At 42.1% G+C, this 19,369-nt stretch overlaps 1 protein-coding gene across 2 annotated transcripts; it reads right to left on the reverse strand.

The window, feature by feature from the left end:
* Positions 1-4,795: 4,795 nt before the first annotated feature.
* On the reverse strand, positions 4,796-18,971 carry SLC38A2 (solute carrier family 38 member 2). Of its 2 annotated transcripts, XM_055318668.1 has the most exons (16): positions 18,663-18,971; positions 17,307-17,503; positions 16,792-16,873; positions 16,513-16,628; positions 13,592-13,665; positions 13,407-13,499; positions 13,194-13,275; positions 11,633-11,715; positions 11,173-11,231; positions 10,915-11,082; positions 10,245-10,324; positions 10,029-10,129; positions 9,351-9,475; positions 8,821-8,965; positions 8,621-8,718; positions 4,796-7,806 (listed from the first exon to the last, which is right to left on the reverse strand). In XM_055318668.1, exons 2-16 carry the CDS (start codon positions 17,420-17,422, stop codon positions 7,708-7,710), a joined length of 1,521 nt encoding a protein of 506 aa, XP_055174643.1. In that variant the 5' UTR covers positions 17,423-17,503; positions 18,663-18,971; the 3' UTR covers positions 4,796-7,707. The 2 variants fall into 2 exon arrangements, with proteins under 2 accessions (XP_055174643.1, XP_055174645.1); XM_055318670.1 differs by lacking the exons at positions 16,513-16,628; positions 18,663-18,971 and having other exon boundaries at positions 17,307-17,502.
* Positions 18,972-19,369: the final 398 nt, after the last annotated feature.

The following is a 19,369-nucleotide window of genomic DNA, read 5'->3' on the forward strand; positions in this document are numbered from 1 at the left end:
GTGACTTATGTTAGATTTTATTACAAAGTGAGCCAAGTGGGCCAAAGGCAAGGTAAGGAACTTGCTGGAGATCAGAGAGCTGGTAATGGCAGACCAGAGCTTGGACCTGTCTTTACGCAATACAATTACCAGGTCATGCTTTTCCCCAAGACCTTTTCAGTGTATTATGGTGTGTGTGTGCGTGTGTGTGTGTGTGTGTGTGTGTGTGTGTGTAAGAAGAAAGGGTGCTTGTTTAAAATGTAATTCACTAGACTTTCTTTCTCTCACAAGCAAGAAGGAATTTCTCTTCCTGCCTCATTGCCTTTAATACAGGCAGTAAGGACTAAACATTTCTTTTTGGAACAGTTTATGAGAGAAGAATGTTTTCAAATTTATGAGGCTCTCATGCATTTTGAGAAGAGATTTTCATATTCCACATATTTCCTTCTTTGGATCTTTCTATTTAGGGATTGGTTTAAAAATACAATCCCCCTATCTGGAGCAAAAGGGTTGTGAACTCTGAGTTCCACATCTCTTGAGACTTTCAGTCACTTTAGAGGAGAAATACAAAGAAAATGAAAGGAAATAAAAAAACAAATATAGCTTGTTCTTGGCTTGGAAAACAGGGCAATTCTGTGATAGGCTGCAGGAGATTGAAGACACTGGAAGAAAATTCATCATTTACCAAAACTTAAGGGGTACTTTTTTCCCCTCAAGAAAAATAAACAGTTGCTTACTGGAATTACAGCCTCAAAATAGGCATCTTCAATATAATTGCTTTCTTTTACTGTCTGTTGACCAGATGCCTCACTTTAAAAAATTATATCAATGTATGATTTTGCCACATTTCCAGTAAAAACAGTGTATAACTTTGGAAGTTTAAAGTTATACACTGAGGACCTGAAAATAATTCCAGAAACCTCTGAGAAGCAGAGGATTCCCGGGATTCGTTTGTGATCATTTGCCCTTTTAAAACTAAAGACCTCCAGAACTAGATCTAACAGGAATTCAATGTTTTTAAAGATTTCTTCCCCTACCTATCTGAAAAGACTACGGCTTTTTTTCAGCAAATGGAAGGCACTTCTTGGCAATGGCATCATCATTGATTAGGAGGCAGGAAATAGATTATTCAATATCTGTATCGATTCCTTACTTTGATTTCTTTACTTACTCCACCTTAGAGGTAGATACCTGGAAGGACCTGAGTCCTTCCTCAGCCACATGATCATAGTCAAGGAGACTTGACCTCTATGTGACCTTAGTGTCAATCTGAGGTTGTTGGGTGGTACAGAGGTCAAGATCATAGGGTTACGGAGAGGATGCTACCGCCCCCCCCCCACCTTGTCAATGAGGAGAAGAGACTGTTTGAAAATGGTGACTTAGTAGGTGAGCTTCAGACTGACAGGATTCTTAGTATCTTGGGGTGTTGTTCTCCTGAAAGAATTTAGAGCCATGTTTTCAAACCATGTTCCATAGGGCTCCAGGGCTCCCTCATAGACCATTGGGGAGAGATTAATCAGATGGAGAGAGATTGGAAGCCACAGCTCTTAGGCTGTAGACCTCACCCCTCACCATTTTAGCCAGCACAGCTCTGCTTTTATCTCCTTTATAGATTGGACTCTACATCAAATATTTTTCAGATAATCAGATGAGAAAGTTGAACTTGTCAGAACTCCTTGTAGGGAAAGTAAGTAGTTAAGAAGCATACTAAGATGAGTCTAGTAAGTAAATTTATGTCCAGTAAAAAACCATCTCAGGAAAGTGAGTCCTGATGACTTAAAAACTTTTCTTTATCTGAGAAGGATAGACAGGTTTGAAGACAGAGTTGAACTACTCACGGGAATCAAAGACAGGCTGTGTTATGTTGTGGGATGAAGGGCAGACAGAGAATCTCCAGGTTACAGCGCAGCCAAAGGGACTTGGGAGGAGAAATACGTCAAGTGGGATTTTACAAAGTGGCACACAGTAGGACGTGCAATGTAAGAAATTTTCTTTGCTATCTAACCCTCTTGATACCCCACACCCCAAATAGTATTTAGTGAAACGTGCTCAGTAATGCTTTGAGGTTTCATTGTGAATAGATTCTTCCTGGAGAAGGCAAGATGTATTGAGGTTTGCAAACTGATAGTATAGAAAAAAAAACAGATACCATACACATATTTCATTTGGTGATTCACCAGAAGGACTCCCAAGACTCAAAATCAGATAATACTAACTGCTAAGATTTATCACAGCAAGGGATACAGAGCAAAAGGAAGAGGGAAAAGATATGCAACAGTGGAATCCAAGGGGTCTGGCACAGGGTTCCAAGAGCTTCCTCGGCCGAGGCCACACAGGAATGAGTGCTGTTTTTCCAGCAGTGAACTACAGGGATGTGTGTGGAATGTCTCTCCTCAGGGAAGCCAAAACGCTTCTCAAGGTCCAAGGCTTTTATGGGGGACCGGTTATGTAGGCATATTCTGCTTGGCAACCGGTCTTGGCAACCAAAACTCAGGACCCCAACAATGAAACCAGGTGCACATCATTAATCTTGGTGTCTGTGTAGAGTAACCGGAAAAGCCAGTATAGCCTGGTCTGTTGTTTCAGGTACATGTAACAGAATCATCAATCACTAACAGAAGAAACATTCTGAGGCCCACTTTCCCAGAAGTTGCCCAAGGAATATTCATGGTTCCCTTGAAGACATAAGTTCTCTTCAAGCCACCAGAAGAACTAGACTGGCTCTGTGAATTTTCCCCTCACAACACCTGGAGTACCACCAAGTCTGGCTAGCATTTGAAATGGATTTCACCGCCACAAAATCACTTCTATGGAGTAGAGGTTAAAGATGGCGTCTGCCACCTGGAGGCAGATCACAGCCTAGGCAAGAAAGCCTTCCTGTCGGAGGCTTCTGGTTGGAGATGAATAAACGATCTTGTTTGAGTCAGAGTGTTAAATTTCATAGTACTCACTGCATTTATGTTACAAGCATCTAGTAAGGTTTTTTTTTTTTTCTTAAAAGTTTGAGCCTCCCCTCTCAACTATGCTATAAGAAATACAGGCCATGTCTATTCATTCAACAGTTTTTTTGAGGACTTAATGTGGTATTTGCTGGACTGTTGTGAATGTTGGGGGTAAATTAATAAAAAGATGTCTGCTCTTATAAAGCTTACTATTCGTGTGGGAGAAATCAGGAAAAAAATGTGATTTAAGGAAGATATAATCCATGGACTTGGGGCAAAGTCATAAAAGACAGTGGTTCTACCTAGAAGTCTAGAAAAAGGAAATCCAGGGAGAATGAGTTGATCGGTATCATGGGTTGTTTGATCACTTTGCTGCGTGCGTGCCTTCCTAACAAGAGTGACCAACCATCCCAGTTTGCATGGACTGAGGGGTCCCCCAGGATGCAATACTTCCAGTGCCAAAGTTGCAACAGTTGGTGACCCTATTTCCAGCCCATGATCCTGTCACTCCCCCTCTGAGAACTATTCCCCCCACCAGGGCTGTGTCACCCTGCCCACCTGCCTGTATTAGAGACCAGGACTCATTATTGGCCAATGCTTATCTTGAGAAGTTGGCTGAAGAAATTGCTCAGAATCTAACTGCAGAGCTCTACAGTGAGCTCTCGAAGGTGTGTGTCATTAAGGTCTCTCGAACAAATCTAGCATTTGACCCTTTGGGAAGCCTATCTTTTAATTCTCTGGGGTACCTGGTCCTCTAAGTTCTTTTCCTCTGCCACCATTTTTGCTTACGCTAATTTAAATGATTTCTTACTTTACCAGAAACTTAACTAAGCCAGTTGTCCAAGAAAGAGTATTTCCAAGTCAGGTCTACTCTGGTTCTCTAGTTAGAAACATTCCTAGAATATTCCTCAGGTTTACTGGAAATGTCTTTTGGGAATAGCTGACTCCCTGGTTGCAGAGCTGTATTTTCGTCCCTTGAGTAGACCTACCCACCAAATATATTTATTTGGGATTAATAAATTGGCATTGTGCTTCATTTCGGTATCATTTTTTCTAGAATGGCTCATTGCCAGTGTATGAATTCTGTTAAAACTGTGGAGTCTGACACATAACCCCACCCTCTTTCCCATGGGCATGTTAATTGTATGCAGCAAGCATTCAATTAAAACTTCTCAGACAAGTAACTGCTAACTCCTCCAGGCTTTTTGTCCAATTCAGGCGTGTTGCAAATTCTGCTGTACTTTCTCACCACACATAACCCCTTCCCACTTGACTATCACGACGGGATTATTTTCTTGCCGAAAATTTCCCCTGCCTTTGCAACCACTCCCAAGCACGCCTGCTGCTCTGAGGCATCTTGCTTTTTGTCGTGGGTATTTCACTGTACACGCCCTAGGTTTTCCAGGCTCCCAGCAGGCCATACCTGAACTACCTGGTGTATTTTAGCAACTCCCCTCACATCTAGTCTCAGCTTGTCTGCACATTCCTCTGCAGCCAACGCGCTTCCTCTCCCTTCCTGGATTGGTGCACAGAAGCGGATTTCTTGACCTCTTCCTGGTTTTTTTCACCACCCTTTACTTTCACATGCCCCTCAGCAGTACCTGGGTAGGCACATGCTCCAGAAAGCTCTCAGATGATGCTGATGCACTAGTGGCCTACCTATAGCAGGCCCAACCCTGGGTCCTTGAGGTGCCTCACTTGTAAACCTTAGAAACCAAAAAACAAACTTTCCCTGACCATCCTCCTCTTGCTTAGAATCCTTATCATTATATGGGACCTACTTAGCACCTCATTATTATATGGGACCTACTCAGCACCGATGTAAAACCCATCAGACACTGCTTATCCCATAACCTCAAAGAAAACACTGCTACTCAGGATTAAGCATGTATTTATTTTAGTTCAGTTAAAACAAACATACATTGTTTCATTGAAACGGTGTAGCACTCTTTGCCAACAAGTCCTAGTGGAACTGTTGGCCTCCAACAGCAGAGTGGGGGTATTTACACTATATACAGAAAGCTAACACACCCAGGTTCTCAAAGATCTTTCATTACACTAGATCACATTTGATTCCATTACCTTAGATCACATTTTGAAACTACTGCATTTTGAAAATTAGACCTTATTTAAAATTTAAATAAGAGATCTGAATTTACACCAAGTTTTCATGAAAAAAAGTGATGTTCATTCAGTCTGTTTATTGCAAATGCAATTTAGGCAATATTTTAAATTTTTAGTGTTTACATAATTAGTCAATTTGTTTATATTGAAATCTCTGTACAGGTACTTTGGGGACAATTCTTATAGATACATGTGAATTCATCAAAATGCAGTTAAGAAACTTACAGGAATATATACACTTGAACCCAAGACCCAAACCTGACATTATATACATCATATATTACAAATACATATGGACAGACAATGTATGTACAGATTATCATAAATATTGAAAAATAGGTTAGCTTTAATGGATTAATGCTGTTCTATAAATAACATTACAGTTATAACTGAAACATCCACGGAAGACAGTAATGCAAAATGAGGTGACGAGACAGTGGTTTTAATACTGAAGACTGCTCATTAATGGGAATTCACTGTTTTAGAAACCTCAAGGCAGACAAGATAGCTCCAAGAAAATCATGCAATGGAATTTACCCTAGGCAGTTCATTTTGAACCTCAAACAGCCAAAAGAGGATTGAAGGAGTCTTCCCAAATCAATTTGCTGTGAGAAGAAAATGCTTTTTTTTCCATTCCTTCCTGGTTGCCACGGTAGTTTCTCCCACACAAAAGGATGTAAACTGTAGAAAACCACTCTCCTTGGTATTCTCTGGCAGGTCTCAGATGTGCAATCAGGAATTCTTCTGGGAACTCAAGCGGAAGTGCCAATTCTTGGTCTGAACTAGAGGTGAGGTTCTGGATTTGAAGGGAGTGCTGAAGCCCAATTAAATGAAAGCAGTGCCATAGAATCCATCTTCTCACTGCCCTTTCTCGATGGTCCCCAATTACTTTTTATTTTTGCAGAAACACAAACGGACCATTGGTTTCACCCAATGTAGCACTACAAGACGTCTTCCAGTTCCACAAGGGTCTTCACAGACATTATCTTGTCTGTAATTTAGTCACATATAATACAAGAATGTGTAACAAAAACCATGTCTGCCACATTTCTGGCCCTTGCCTAAAACTAAAAATGCTTAGTTTTAAGAGAAAAACTTAGAGCCAGAGGACCAATTGATGATTCCATTATTTGCTTCCCTCAACCACTAATGGAATTATGTATATTAGATTTTAGACATTATGCCTGATGAGCAAAGTACCACATTATTTAATATATTCACCATACACCGTAACGTATAATAAATGTGCTCTTAAAGCCAAGTAATTTTTTCACTTCTAACTGGCAATGAAATGGAAGGGTGATCATGCAGTTGGACCAACTACTTACACTCAGGTTGCACTGTTTTCCCTAGCTAACCACTTGTTGGATGTAAACAAAGAATTCTGTGTTGTACAAGAATGAGATGACGATCCAGTGCAAATGAGTTTTTGAAACTTACTGCATGAGAAACCCAGTGGCCTATATAGAGAACTTATACCAAATATCGGTGTAACCTGTGAATTAGACCTCTACTGTAGACAAAACATGAACACGACTAAGCCATACATTATCAAGTAATTCACACTTCCAGTAGCAGATGAGCATTTCAAAAAGTTGTACTCTCTGGATAGAACAGTTTTGGCCTATAGCCATCAAATGCCCATTTTCCACTGCTGGAAGCAATGTCAAAAAAAAGGGCTGGCCCAAAACACCCAGAGCTGTCAACTCAACTCTGGAGACAGATGCAACTGAATAAACCCTGTTTTACCCAATTGCACTATTTGGTACCTCAAAATTAGTTATTTTACTCTCCATAGAAATATCTGCATTATGTATCTTTCATTCTAATAGATTGAAGCCATAAATATTTCAGTCTGAATGAAGCAAATTATTTGGGGCCAAAGAAGTAAAGTGATGAACGAGTTCATCTGATTTGGTATAGCATTCATCAATCAATTAGTCTTTAATGGTGAAGTCTGAATGGAAAAAACTACGTTCCTATTCATGGTACTATTTTTCATTACATCATTTTCTCTAAAAATTTTTTTGGGTTTAAAAAACGTATTTGGCTTATCATGCCTACAAAAAGGCAAATCATGTCACAATAGTAATATTTACTTTTAAATACCAATGAATTTCTTTTATGGAATTTGTGGACAATCATTTTTGGATAAAGTTCAGGAAAAAAAAAGCAATTTTTCTAAAAGTAAAATAGTGCTTCTGAGGTCTTAAAATATTTTTGGTACAAAAAAATAATAGTGTTTTTCTCAATGGTTATTTCAATACTTTGCTGTAAATTAATAAGAATTGTTTCTCACATCGAATGGTTCCATTAGGCACATTCAAGTAAAATCATAAAATATCCAAGTTAAACAATGACATAGCCAAACATGTGGCTTGATAAAAGTTAAGAGTTCGTCCATTCTCTGGAATGGAATAAAATTGTCACTTCCATTAACCCGAGACTCGTGGTTTTGTTGTTAATATCCATTTCTATCATACAGAATAGTTTCTTTAGAAAGAAAAAAAAAAGTTCACTTATTCTGCACTCAGAAGAACCAGCGAGGAATCTGCACTTCAAAAGGAAGTGAAACTGAAAACATTAGGTGAAATTTCATAGTAAGTTGAGAGTTGACTCAACACTGGCATCAAGTGGGCTATTGGAGTTTTCGTGGTGCCAGTTAGTGGCCACCTCCATGGGCATTGTGTACCCAATCCAGAACAATCAAGGCCATGCTGCCGGTCATCACCACTATGCCGCTTAACAGGAAGAGCATAGCCTGTGGTGAGCACAAAGAGAAATTGATCAGCAAACAAGACAATATAACTGCCAAACATTCCTTTCTACTTTTAAAAATGGGCTTGTAATCACTGAAATTATGTCGAGTGTCTTACTAAAGGTTTTCTCTTGCTAAAGATATTTAAACTTAAGAAGGATAAATAATTCTCTTTGCTGAATAAATGAAAACGGATGATGGTTGTTTATAAACAATTCTAGTACTCTAATCAGATATATGGAGCAGTACTCAAATCTATGTATGGAGCAGGCTAAGGACTAAAAGTCAGTCTTTTTCCTAAATAACCTCACCACCCCGATCTTCTGTACTTAATGTACATATTCTCTGTAAAGTCAGTTATTAGGCTTTAAAGCAACATTTTATGACTTTATAGCAACGGCCCCCCAGAGCTTTGCTCTGAAGACAGTTCAGTTCCTTCCTTTATACACTGAGGCCCATTTAAGCGTCTGTTGCAGCGGACAGACAGCCCCACATACACGGGTTAAACTAATGTGGAAAGTGGAGTCAGTATCTCCACACCTTCCATGTGCTCTTTATCTCTGTTCCTATCGCTAAAAAAATCTCAACAGCTTTCCTGCGATTAACTTAGGCCTGTATTCAAAGGCCAACTCCCTCTCACCTCCCCTGCCCCAACCTTCTACCTGAGAAGCACTCTATTCTAGAAATATTCACTAGACGCTAAGGAGAAGCAGAACTCTTAACAAAAGGCAGCTAAGGAACTAAAATTAAAATCAGGAGAGGAAATTCTAATTTGGAAGATTGCTACTGTGCCTGTAGAGCAGAATATCCCACTCACCCCAATCTTCTGGACAGATTTCATAGGCTCTTTCTTCACTAACTTGATATAGAAGGCCGAAGGCAGAATAAAAATCAACATAGCAGCTGCAGACGCCCCTGGAAAAGAACACAGGCCGTTTGAGAAATCACTGGTCATTCCTTTTAAAACTTTAAAATCCCTGGTATGTGAAAGAACTTTAGACACCTTCTAAAACTTACCGATGAAACCAAAGATATCTCTAATTGTGGGGACAAAGATGACCAGCAAATTGGTAAATGCCAAGATAGACACGGTAATTAGACTATGACGCCACCAACTGAAATCTTTTGTTGCACACAACAGGTGAGTAATGGAACTCCGGATCTGCAAAAACAAACGAATAGAGAAATTGAAATTCCAGCTTTACATTAGTGGGGGGGGAAAAAATCCCAAATAAAGGGCAATATCTTAAGAAAAAAAAAAAAAAAAAAACAGAGGAAAGCAAAGCAGCTTTCTCAATGCTTAAGATTGTGCCCCTTCCTCTACTACTGTTTCCTTAACATTGGAAGATCATTTTAGATCTCCACAATTATGGAAAAAATTACCCAGGAGGTTTTGAAAATCTACCAAGTATTTAAAAAAATCCCTTCAAAACCACCAACTTGGTATTGCTCTAGCAGTGTTTCCCTTCTCACAGAAGAGGAAAATCTCACAAGTCTTCACCTGTTTAAAAACTCGTTCCCAGTGAGAAGAACTAGTGATTACTTACTGGGAAAATGACTACTGGTACGGTCAGAGTCACAGCCATCAGGACAGCCAAACGAACAATGAGAAGAAGAATATCAGTTCCCATGATAGTAGAGTAGGTATGAAGCAATTCGGACTCAACGTGTTCTATGGGGAAAGACAAAAAAAGAAAAAACTTCAAAGTGAGTGGTTTCCTCTAGACATTAGGTGGGAAATCTAACTTAGAGCAAATGTGCACCAAAGTTATGAACTACTCACAGAACGGCTATAAACTAAGAGGCTAATAAGATTAATTTGGAATTAGGGTTAATGCAATTAAAATAACATTGAAGGAAAATTTTTCTAAATACCAAGTAGAGATTTAGCCACATGACCCCCATCAAAACCAACAGGAGCTAAATAGCTAAATCCCACGGTCTGGCTTACAGTTTGTGTTGTAGAGTTTGAAGGTGGTAGGCAGCATGAACTCAGATGCAAATACATCATGTAAAAAGCCATCAAATGACTAATGATATGAACCGGAGTTCAAGAAATTACTCATTAAAGAGATTATAGGAAATTCTAAGCTCTAAAAAATCAGTTTCTGATCCCAAACAGGAAATACACCGAAATAGAATTTTTAAGTGGTAAATTATACACATTAAAAAAAAAAATCAATTTCATTTCACCAAGTGTTCTCTGAAAGCTAGACATTATTTACCATAAAACGTCAGGTATCCAAAGAGGGCAGCAAGCAGGTACATGAGAAACATAGCGAAAAATGAAATCTTGGACACATTCATCATTCTTCTACGGCTGCGGCTATATAAATTCAAAGAAAAATACGAGTATGTATTTGAGCAGTAGTTACAGCAGTAACCTGGTATTTGTCTAACTTTCCCAATAAATTTTTATAAAAAACATGTAAGGCACTCACCCTTTGAGTTCTTCGTAAATGGGAAGGATAGCAGGATGACAGACAAATGAAAAGGTCAAAATTGGCACGGCATAGACAGTCTGCAAAAAATGAAAACATTTACTTAAAATCCTCAAGTCACACACTTGGGTCATCCCAGTTCTATAGTTTGTATTTTATAGTAACCAATTTTAGAATCAAAACTACAACTTTCCCTTGCATAATTAGATTCCTTTCTTCCAATCTGTTCACTGTGATCAACATCCTAACTTCAGAAAGTGTCAATTACTAACATCACAGGATTACTTCATTTCTCCATCCATTTTAAGATACAAACTAATGCTTTCTCCTCAGTCTTCAAGAACTCAATAATTAACTACTCATGTTTTCTGAAGAGTAGCTTTTACCCCTCCTCCCCTTACCATGGAAGTTATTTTCGAATTTCCAGTGGATAGTTTCCCTTCTGTTTTTCCCTAAAATATTCTCTTAAGAAGATAAAAATTAGGGGTCAGGCAAGCTTCTGCCTTTGGCTTGAGTTATGCTCCCAGGGTTCTGGGATCAAGTCCTGCATCAGGGGTCCCTGCTCAGTGGGGAGCTGAGCTGCTCCCCCCTGCCCCACTTGTGCTTGCACTTTGTAGAATAAATAAAATCTTAAAAGCAAAAACTAAAGAAAAAAATTATATTTAGTTACCTGTGAGTTGAAGATAAAATAACGTGGTCTGCAAGAATCATCATCAGTCACATTAAACACCATGTCAGATGCCAAAGGTGTTGGATGTGTTAAGGTACTGTTTATTGTTTCATTAATTATCAAACCAACTTCCACAGGACAAGGAATCTGGAATTTCTTGCAAATCACCTGCCAACATATTATTTTGCGTTTGTTAAACTGGGTAACGTGACTGGGCTTATAAACAAATCTCTAGCTTTAAAGAAAAGTTACACCTACCACAATTAGGAAGAACATCATACACAGTAAGGAAAGGCCACTGGTATATCCCAAATATCCTGTAAGGGGTGGCAGAAATTATTACTTCAATACAAGAGACTTCAGGCAAATATATCTTCTCAACCAAGCAACCTAAGTCTGCTTGGAAGACTTTAGTATGAACCCAACACCAAATTTCTAATTCTTACACACTAACGTATAGAATTACTTAAAAACACTTGCTAATAAAATAAAATAAAAGGGACTTTAATTTCATATCATCATTTAAAAGCAAAGATATCCTCCAATATCAACAAAGTATCCCGGCCCCGCCTGGAAGCCATCATGCTGGGATTTTGAAAGGCCTAGGCGTGTAATGCAGCAGCTCTCAAAGTTACACTCTTGGGGCTTTTTAGCTTTCAATTTCTATTAAGAGGACATATAGCTAGTGAGAATTCCCTTTAGAGATGGGTTTACTCACCTAAATTTCTCAGCAGTGACAAAGGAAGAATGAGCACCAGTGACACCAGCAAAACCAAATAATCACCATTCAGATACCACAATCTGAATTTAAAAAAAAAAAAAGAAAGAAAGAAAGAAAGAAAGAAAGAAAGAAAGAAAGAAAGAAAGAAAGAAACAAGGTCAAAACCAATCATGAGAACCCCCAGAATACTATACACTTCTTACTGGACTCATTTCATAGATATACTATAAAAATAAACACAAAAATTAAGGCAGGTTTGGAAAAAAGTACTGCTTATTCACAAAAAACCTATACATAGGAATAAATTTCTAACTGTGTGTGCTAGCTGAATATTTACTCAGGTTAGAAATGGGGTATGAACAGTATAACTTTTGTCTCACTGTTTGCCCTGGGAAGGCTGCCCAGCTGATTCATAACATAAAATGCTTCTTAAAGGCTTGATACTAATGTAGTGTACAAAGCAGCATTGTTAAGGCAGTAATCTTATCTTTAAGCATTTTTAGAAAAATTGTACACCAACTCGGTCATAGCTTTAGCTTGCAATTTTTAATGCTAGAAACAAGGAAATTCAAAGCAAGTTCCTTTTAGACATCTATTAGCAAATGTAATTATTCAACTCCACAGCAAGAAAATTTTTTTATACTTAGGTAAAATACATAGGCAAAGACACATAACAAAACTCAACCCCCGCCCCCAACCAGGATTTATTCCAGACTGTCAGGAGGAGTATGTTGTGACACCTTGACCCACCTTGTCTCCAAAAACAGTCAAAAGGTCCCTTCCCAAACTTAGAGAAAATATTACCCAGGTCTCCTTTAGGAGTTCTAGCAATATCTTTTCCTTTCCAGGTAATCAACCATACCCTCTCTTAAGTCACTATTTTCAAATTCTAATGCCCTGTGAATTCCACTCCACTTACTTACTTCAGCAACAAAGACCCCAGAGAAAACTCACGTTTAAAGAACAGCTTATTCAATTTCTAAGCCAAAGAGATAACCACACTTCTCTATTTTGAGATAATGAGCTTCAAGTAGGTGGGGAAGTAAATTATTCTTCCCCATGTTTACTTTAGATAAAAACCTGTTAGTCGGCTGGGAGGAATAGCTGTGTTACAAGGATAAGGTTTCTACAGCACCGCCATACGTTTTCTGGTCTTATGCATTTGAACAGATTAAGTTTTAAGAACTCAAATTTATAAAAAAAAAAAAAATCAGATAGGACTGATTTGTAATGTAATTCAAAGCTTCAACCTGACTTAGGTTGGACTTTGTGAGTTATTCAGCTACAATTTCTCAGGGAATAAATATAAAGTTCAGTTCTAGAAAAACCTGCTTTCACACACAGGTTAAAGATATCCAAAATTAGAGCGTGAGCTTCAATCTTTGGGCTTTCATTCTTAAGAGTTCAAATCAGTCCATGAGGGACTTTTTGGTCAATTTCAACAGGAACATTAGGAAAAATAACTCATTAGTAATTATTTTGTATCCACCTTTGAGAAAATGTATCTAACCATTTTAGACTGTAATTTTTCTTATGAGTAACCTTACTTAGCACCTACCCAGTTGTATCTTCAATGTTCATTAATGCCTGGATCACCAAAGGTAACTCATATTTCACTATGAAGAGGTAGCTTGACATAGCTGGAGGAAAACAAAATTATACCATTACAAGTGCAAAATGTGGCATGTGACACCAAAAGTTAATGTGTCACCACTCTGTGCTACACAAAGAGCAAAAAGTCTACCCAAATCACCTTTTAAAAAATTCTTACCTCCAATGTTCTGCATGGTAATTGATCCAGAGGCTGCAAGCTTTCCAACTAATCCAAATGCTTTATGCCCCAACTGTTCATATAATAAAGACCCTAAAATATGAAGAACACAGAAGCATGAAGCAAAAGGAGGAAAATCCTGACAGGCGTTAATTGCTTTAGAAATAGCAAGAACGCTACCATACCTCCTTCGTTGGCAGTTTTCAAAAGGAGATGAACAGAATACAGGGAAAATATTGACACAAACGTTAAGAGAATTCTGGGGAGAGAAGGAAAAGGCACAGGGTTATAAATAAGCACAGCTATATTTAAAGACAATCTTTTGCTTGTTACTGAAACACTGAATATGGAACGTGTCCTAATATTTCCGTGCTAGATAGGAAGCCCCTAAGACCTGGTGTTTACAATCCTGGCTAGAGTGTCAACATCTCTGAATCTGGTACTAAAAACTCGCATCGCTTCTCAGGTGTTCTACAGTATTGGTGGAGAGCAGGGCTTTATCAACTGCACCAAAGGTGTCGGGAGACCCAGGAAAGCTTAAGTTTAAGGTGGTGGAGTTATAAGACTTATAATTTGGTTCTGGCACCATAATATTTAACTGTACTCTTGCCACTTCTCTGCGTTTTTTGTTTTTTGTTTTTTAAATGATGGGTAGGTCTGCCAGTAAATCCAACCCACAAGGCACTTGTGAAACCCAAAGTGAGACAGATTCAGGAAAAACCTTGAGACCACCTGGACTACATAAGAGGAATGGGACTAGAAAGGGACATCGATACTAACATTTCAAGTGTCAGGCACAGCTTTACAAATTACTGGGCACAAGTCAGAAGTAACCGCTGTGAAGATATGCTGTATTGCGTGCCATGGCGTGGAATACAGGCCTGGTATTATGACAACATTAAACAATGCCTGTGCTAGAACAAGGAGCCCAGCCCATCAGTGTGACGGGCTAGCTAGCTCTTTGCTCAATCGGGTGGATCAGGGAAAATAAAAAATAAAAATAAAATCTAAAGAAAAAAAAAAAAAAAGGGAGGACCTAGAGGTTCCCTAATGTCACTTAGTTTTCCTTTAAGGATACAAGTTCTCCCTCACTCCAGATTCACTTTCCTCCCCTCCTGGGCAAGCCAAGGAAAATATAAATTTCTTTCTATTAAAAATAAAACAACCCCCCTCTCCCCCAAATCAGGGAAACACGTAGAAAACTCTGTAAACAAGATGGTTACTTTGATTCTGTACAGGAATACTGAATCCGGTACCATATTAAGGTCTAGTAAAGAAACTGATGTCTGTCAGTTAAAACCTAGGTAGAGGCACTGAATTGCCAGTCTAATGCCAAAAGCTTTCTGGGGCCTAGTCTGAGGTGGAAAAATGACACCTCCGGCCTCACCTCTCACTCAACAAAGTTGTTAGTCTAATCAAAAACAATGTTCAAAGTATGCTGACAAACTCAGTCCTAACTACAACGAGGGATCAATGGACTTTATAACCTTTGAGGTCGCTTTCAACCTCAGGTCTGAGTCTGCCTAATAAGGTTTGCTAGAGTTGTTTAACCATGCCGTGGCAGCCACATGGGTTTTGGCCCATTTACCTTACACCTCTACATCCTCTAAATGTACCTTGTAAAATACTGAGATTAAAAACTCACTTTCACACTCTCACTGTTATTTAACCATTTATTAAAAGAGTTGCTCAAGCACATAGACCCTATTACAGTGTAATTTCAGAAATGCAAGGGTAACATCGGAATTTTGTTTTTACTTATGAAACAGGTGCCATCTTATCTCATGTTAAATAGAACCACGCTGGCGGCATTTAAAGTTGGTCTCCAGTTTCCATAGTAAGAGTCAGGAAGGATTTCGAATATTTTAACAATAAGGTCATTTCGAGATCTCCAGTAAAAACTTTAAAAAACTCTAGGGTCCCTTCCATGTAAATTCCTGGTCCTTCACCTCAGTAAGAGATCTCAGGGAGCCTCATGCTAATGAAGCAAGTTGCCAGGATCCTAGCTTCCCATGCTCAAAGCCAGGCTCAACTTCAGTACAGATATTCACCACAAAGCACAACTTTGCTGCAAAGGTCCGCTTTTCTTTTCATGAACATTCTATTCTGCTGGAGAAAATAACTTGAGTAGATGGCACCAGTCAGCTAACTAAAAACACATCTGTCACAATGGGACAAGTCCCTGCTCCCTGTAAGGCATGGTTTCTTCATTTGTGCAACAAATCATACTATTCTCCACAGAAATTGCCTTACCAGGAGCCCAGAGGTACCTAAACTCAACAGCTACAATACAAACTTCATTGAAAATGTACGTTCAAGTTTACACGTACTTTTGTACTATTCCCTCCTCTGGAAATAGGGTCCAATTTTTCTGATTACATTATCTGAGAATCAGTAACCCCACAACAGTTAAGCAGCACTGCTCTCAAGTCCTAGGCATTTATGCTAGGAAGCACAGGAATAAATCATTTTAACTGGGTAACCAGAGAAAGAACATTTAAAAACAGGTACTATTAAAATAGTTATTTTATTGCTATGGCATGTGGCAATCACACAGACCTGGAAGAAATAAATATTAAAAAACAAAAAGCGAAATAAATAAACAAATAAGAAAAAAACCAACCCCAACATATGGGTTTCTTTTCAGTGTCCAGAAAATCATGACTCACTTTTCTTAAAACAAACACGTTCCAGGTTAAGCAAATACCACCACACCCCATATATTCTAAAAAGTCTTTTCGCCTTATGCAAAGGTTTTTGGGGGAAGACTATGCCAATTTATAAATGGACTTGGAGGTACCATCCTAATTAATTTTGTCAAATATCCAACCCGTTACAACTTTTAACTATTCCCACTGATTTTGGTTTAATGATCAGTTTTCACCGTGGTCCTACACCTCTTCTTAATTGGCTTTCTTGGTTATCATGCAGTTTACATTATCAGAGGTTAAGGTTTCCGGGTTTCTCATTGCAAATTTCACACCAAGGATCTTTTTTTAAAGTCAACTATTTCAACTGTAAATTCTGTCTCTGGAGCCAAAAGTTTCACGTTTTATCATCAGATCAACTGCCCTGCATGGCAGACTCACTACTTACACATACTTACATAAAAAGAGCAATTCCAGTATTAGCCATGGCATAAGAAAGCCCAAGGATTCCACTGCCCACAATCGCATTGCTCAGATTAAATACTGACATTCCAAAGGAAGTAGTACCTGGATGCTACATAGAGGGAAAACGATAACCAAACATATAACAATAATTAAATGGAGAAAACCAGCTTTGGGCAAGTTAGATTGTAATCTAAAAGTCAAACTATTCTTTTTTTTTTTTTTTTTTACTCCATAAAGCCACAGGACACACAAAATGATTATTTCCAACTTACAAAGTCTGTTTCATACTTCTTCTTCCCCACGTTGGATTCAAGTAAAAAGTTCTGGTTTTCGGGATCTACGTCTGCATAATGGCTGTGAAGAGGGGGGTGAGGGGGAGGAAGAAGAAGAAGAAGAAGAAAAAAAAAAGCAATTCTCAGTCGTTTTGCAATATACCACGGATCGCGGGAACACAAAGAGCTAGCTGTCACACACCTGCCCCGAAATGCCCAAGTGTCAAGCAGGAGTCGCCTTTCACCCCAGACACTGTCACTGCAACAATCGGATACTTTTTTTTTTCTTTTTTTTTTTTTTTCAGAGATTGCACACTCCCTCCAGATGCTGGGGAGGGAGCTGTGCATTGCAACAGCAGAAGCAGAGTCCTGGGTAAAGAGCCCCTGATCGCAAGCCGTTAAAAAAAATAAAATAAAATAAAATTCAAAAAAAAAAAAAAAGTCAAAAATAAAAAAACTAAAAAAAAAAAAAAAAAAAAGGGAAAGAAAAGGAGAGAGCACACCACTTCTCCCACCTTTTCAGAGCGGCTTGCTTGGTGGGGTAGGAGTAGTTGAAGTCGCTGTTGGAACTGTAGCTGCTGCTGTCCTCGTCGGGGGAAATGTTGAACCTTCCCATTTCGGCCTTCTTCATGCTGCTCCCGGGAGGCGCAGGGCGCGGCGCTGGACACCGGGCGGCTTTTGTCCTTGGCGGTGCACCGGCCCGCGCGGCTGCCTGCGAGGCAGGAGGTAGAGGCGGCGCGTCAGGGCTGCAGCGCGCGCCCGCCCGCCCGCCGCCCGCCGCCCGCCCGCCCGCCGCGGTCACGTGACGCCGCCGGGAGGCGCAGCGCGGCTGATTCATCCCCGGCCAGGCGAGTGGAAAAGTACCAGCCGAGCGCGAGGGGCGGGGGCGCGCCGAGGGGCGGAAAAGTACAGACAGCGGAGCCGCGGAGAACAAAGATGGTCCCGCCGCGGCGCTGCGCTGCGCCCGCAGAGGCCCGCGCCCTCCAGGCCCCGGGGCCCCTCCCCGCCACCCCCAGTCCGCGGGGAGGGGCGCACGCGGGGCCCCGGGAGCCTTCCCCTCCAGCCTCTCGGGTCGCGCACGGGCGCCGGCTGCCTGGCCGTGCGCGCAGCCCGGGCGCTGAAGCTCCTCGTTTCTTCCGCAGCGGGCGATGCGCTCACCCGTCCTTTTCGTGCCCGGAGTCCCCAGACGGGGAAATGCCTCTGCGGCGGGCAGCGGACTCACAAGGGGCGGCGAGGGCGGACACGGGGACTGAGAGCACCGTCCCCCGGCGCCCAGGGTTTGTTTACACGCGCACGCCCGTGCCCTCGAGCACGCCCGTCTACAGGCATTCGGCTCGCGAGCGCTTCGCCCGGCCGGCCCCTCCTACGCCCGGAAAAGAAACTGATGCAATATCGATCGCCGATTATCAAATGTTCCTGGCCCGGCTTTCCCCACCGCGGCCTCCGTATTCCAGAAGCCCCAACCCCCCTCCTCGGCTGCCCCCATATCCCAGGCCCCCTCCGAGCTCATTTTTTTTTTTATTATTAATGCAAATCAGTCACAAGACTTGCCGCAGCGGAGCCGCGGGGCCGGGCTGGTTCCCCTCCCCTCCCCTCCTCCCCCCCCCCACGGGAGGATGCGGCTCCGCGCTCGGCGGGCACGAGGCCCCCGCGCCGCGCCCCTCCCCCGCTCCGAGGAGGGCGGCGACCCCCGCACGGGCCGGGGCCGGAGGCGGAGGCGGGTCCCACCGGCCCGTGTCAGCCGCCAGTCCCGGGAGCAGGTGACCCCCGCAGCTGCCTTCCCGCCGCGGCCCCTCCCGGACGCCCCTCCCCCACTCCCGCCCGCGCCCCGCGCCCCGCGCCCCGGGCACCGACGCCCCCGCGCACGTTACCTCGGTGGTCCCCGCGCCTGCGATCCCGGAAACGTCACGCAAACGCCTTCAGCGGCTTCTCCTCCGCCGAACAGAAATCGTTTAACAAAAAAAAAAAAAACCCAAACCAACAATGGGCAGGAAAATTAAAAAAAAAAAAATTTCTTTTTTTAATAAAAAAAAGGGAGATGGCAAGTTGCCGCCCCAACCGTCCGGCGTCTCGAGGGAAAGAAAGGCGTGAGTGTGCGGGACGCGTGGCCGGGCTGCGGGCGCTGCTGCGGGCCGAGCGCTCCGGGACGGCGGCGACGCGCGGCTCTGCCGCTGCCCGCGAGCCCGCGGGTTATAGCGGCGGCCCCGGAGGACGCGTCAGGGGGCGGGGCCGCGGCCGCCCGGGTGCCTCGTCTTTGTGTATCAACACCACCTGGGCTCCGCCCCCGGCCCGCCCGGGCTGCAGGCCCCGCCCCGGCCCCCGCTCCCCCCGCCCGCCGGCGCCCCCCCGCCCTCGCGCCAAGCCTAACCCCTTTCTCCCGGGCCTCGGGGTCGGCCCCGAGACCCCCCCCCGCCCCGCTCGCCCCCTGGCCCGCTCCTTTCGGCCCCGATGGGTGCCCCGCGCAGGCGGCTGTCTTTAAGGAGGCTTCTCCTTCCTCCCGAGTTACCAGCACAGTCTTTGCCTTCTCCCCAAGGCGTTTTGGGGACACATCCCGCCCACCCAACCCTTCCCTGCCTGT

This window comes from Nyctereutes procyonoides, unplaced genomic scaffold (genome assembly GCF_905146905.1).
Source record: "Nyctereutes procyonoides isolate TBG_1078 unplaced genomic scaffold, NYPRO_anot_genome, whole genome shotgun sequence".
Lineage (NCBI taxonomy): Eukaryota > Metazoa > Chordata > Mammalia > Carnivora > Canidae > Nyctereutes > Nyctereutes procyonoides.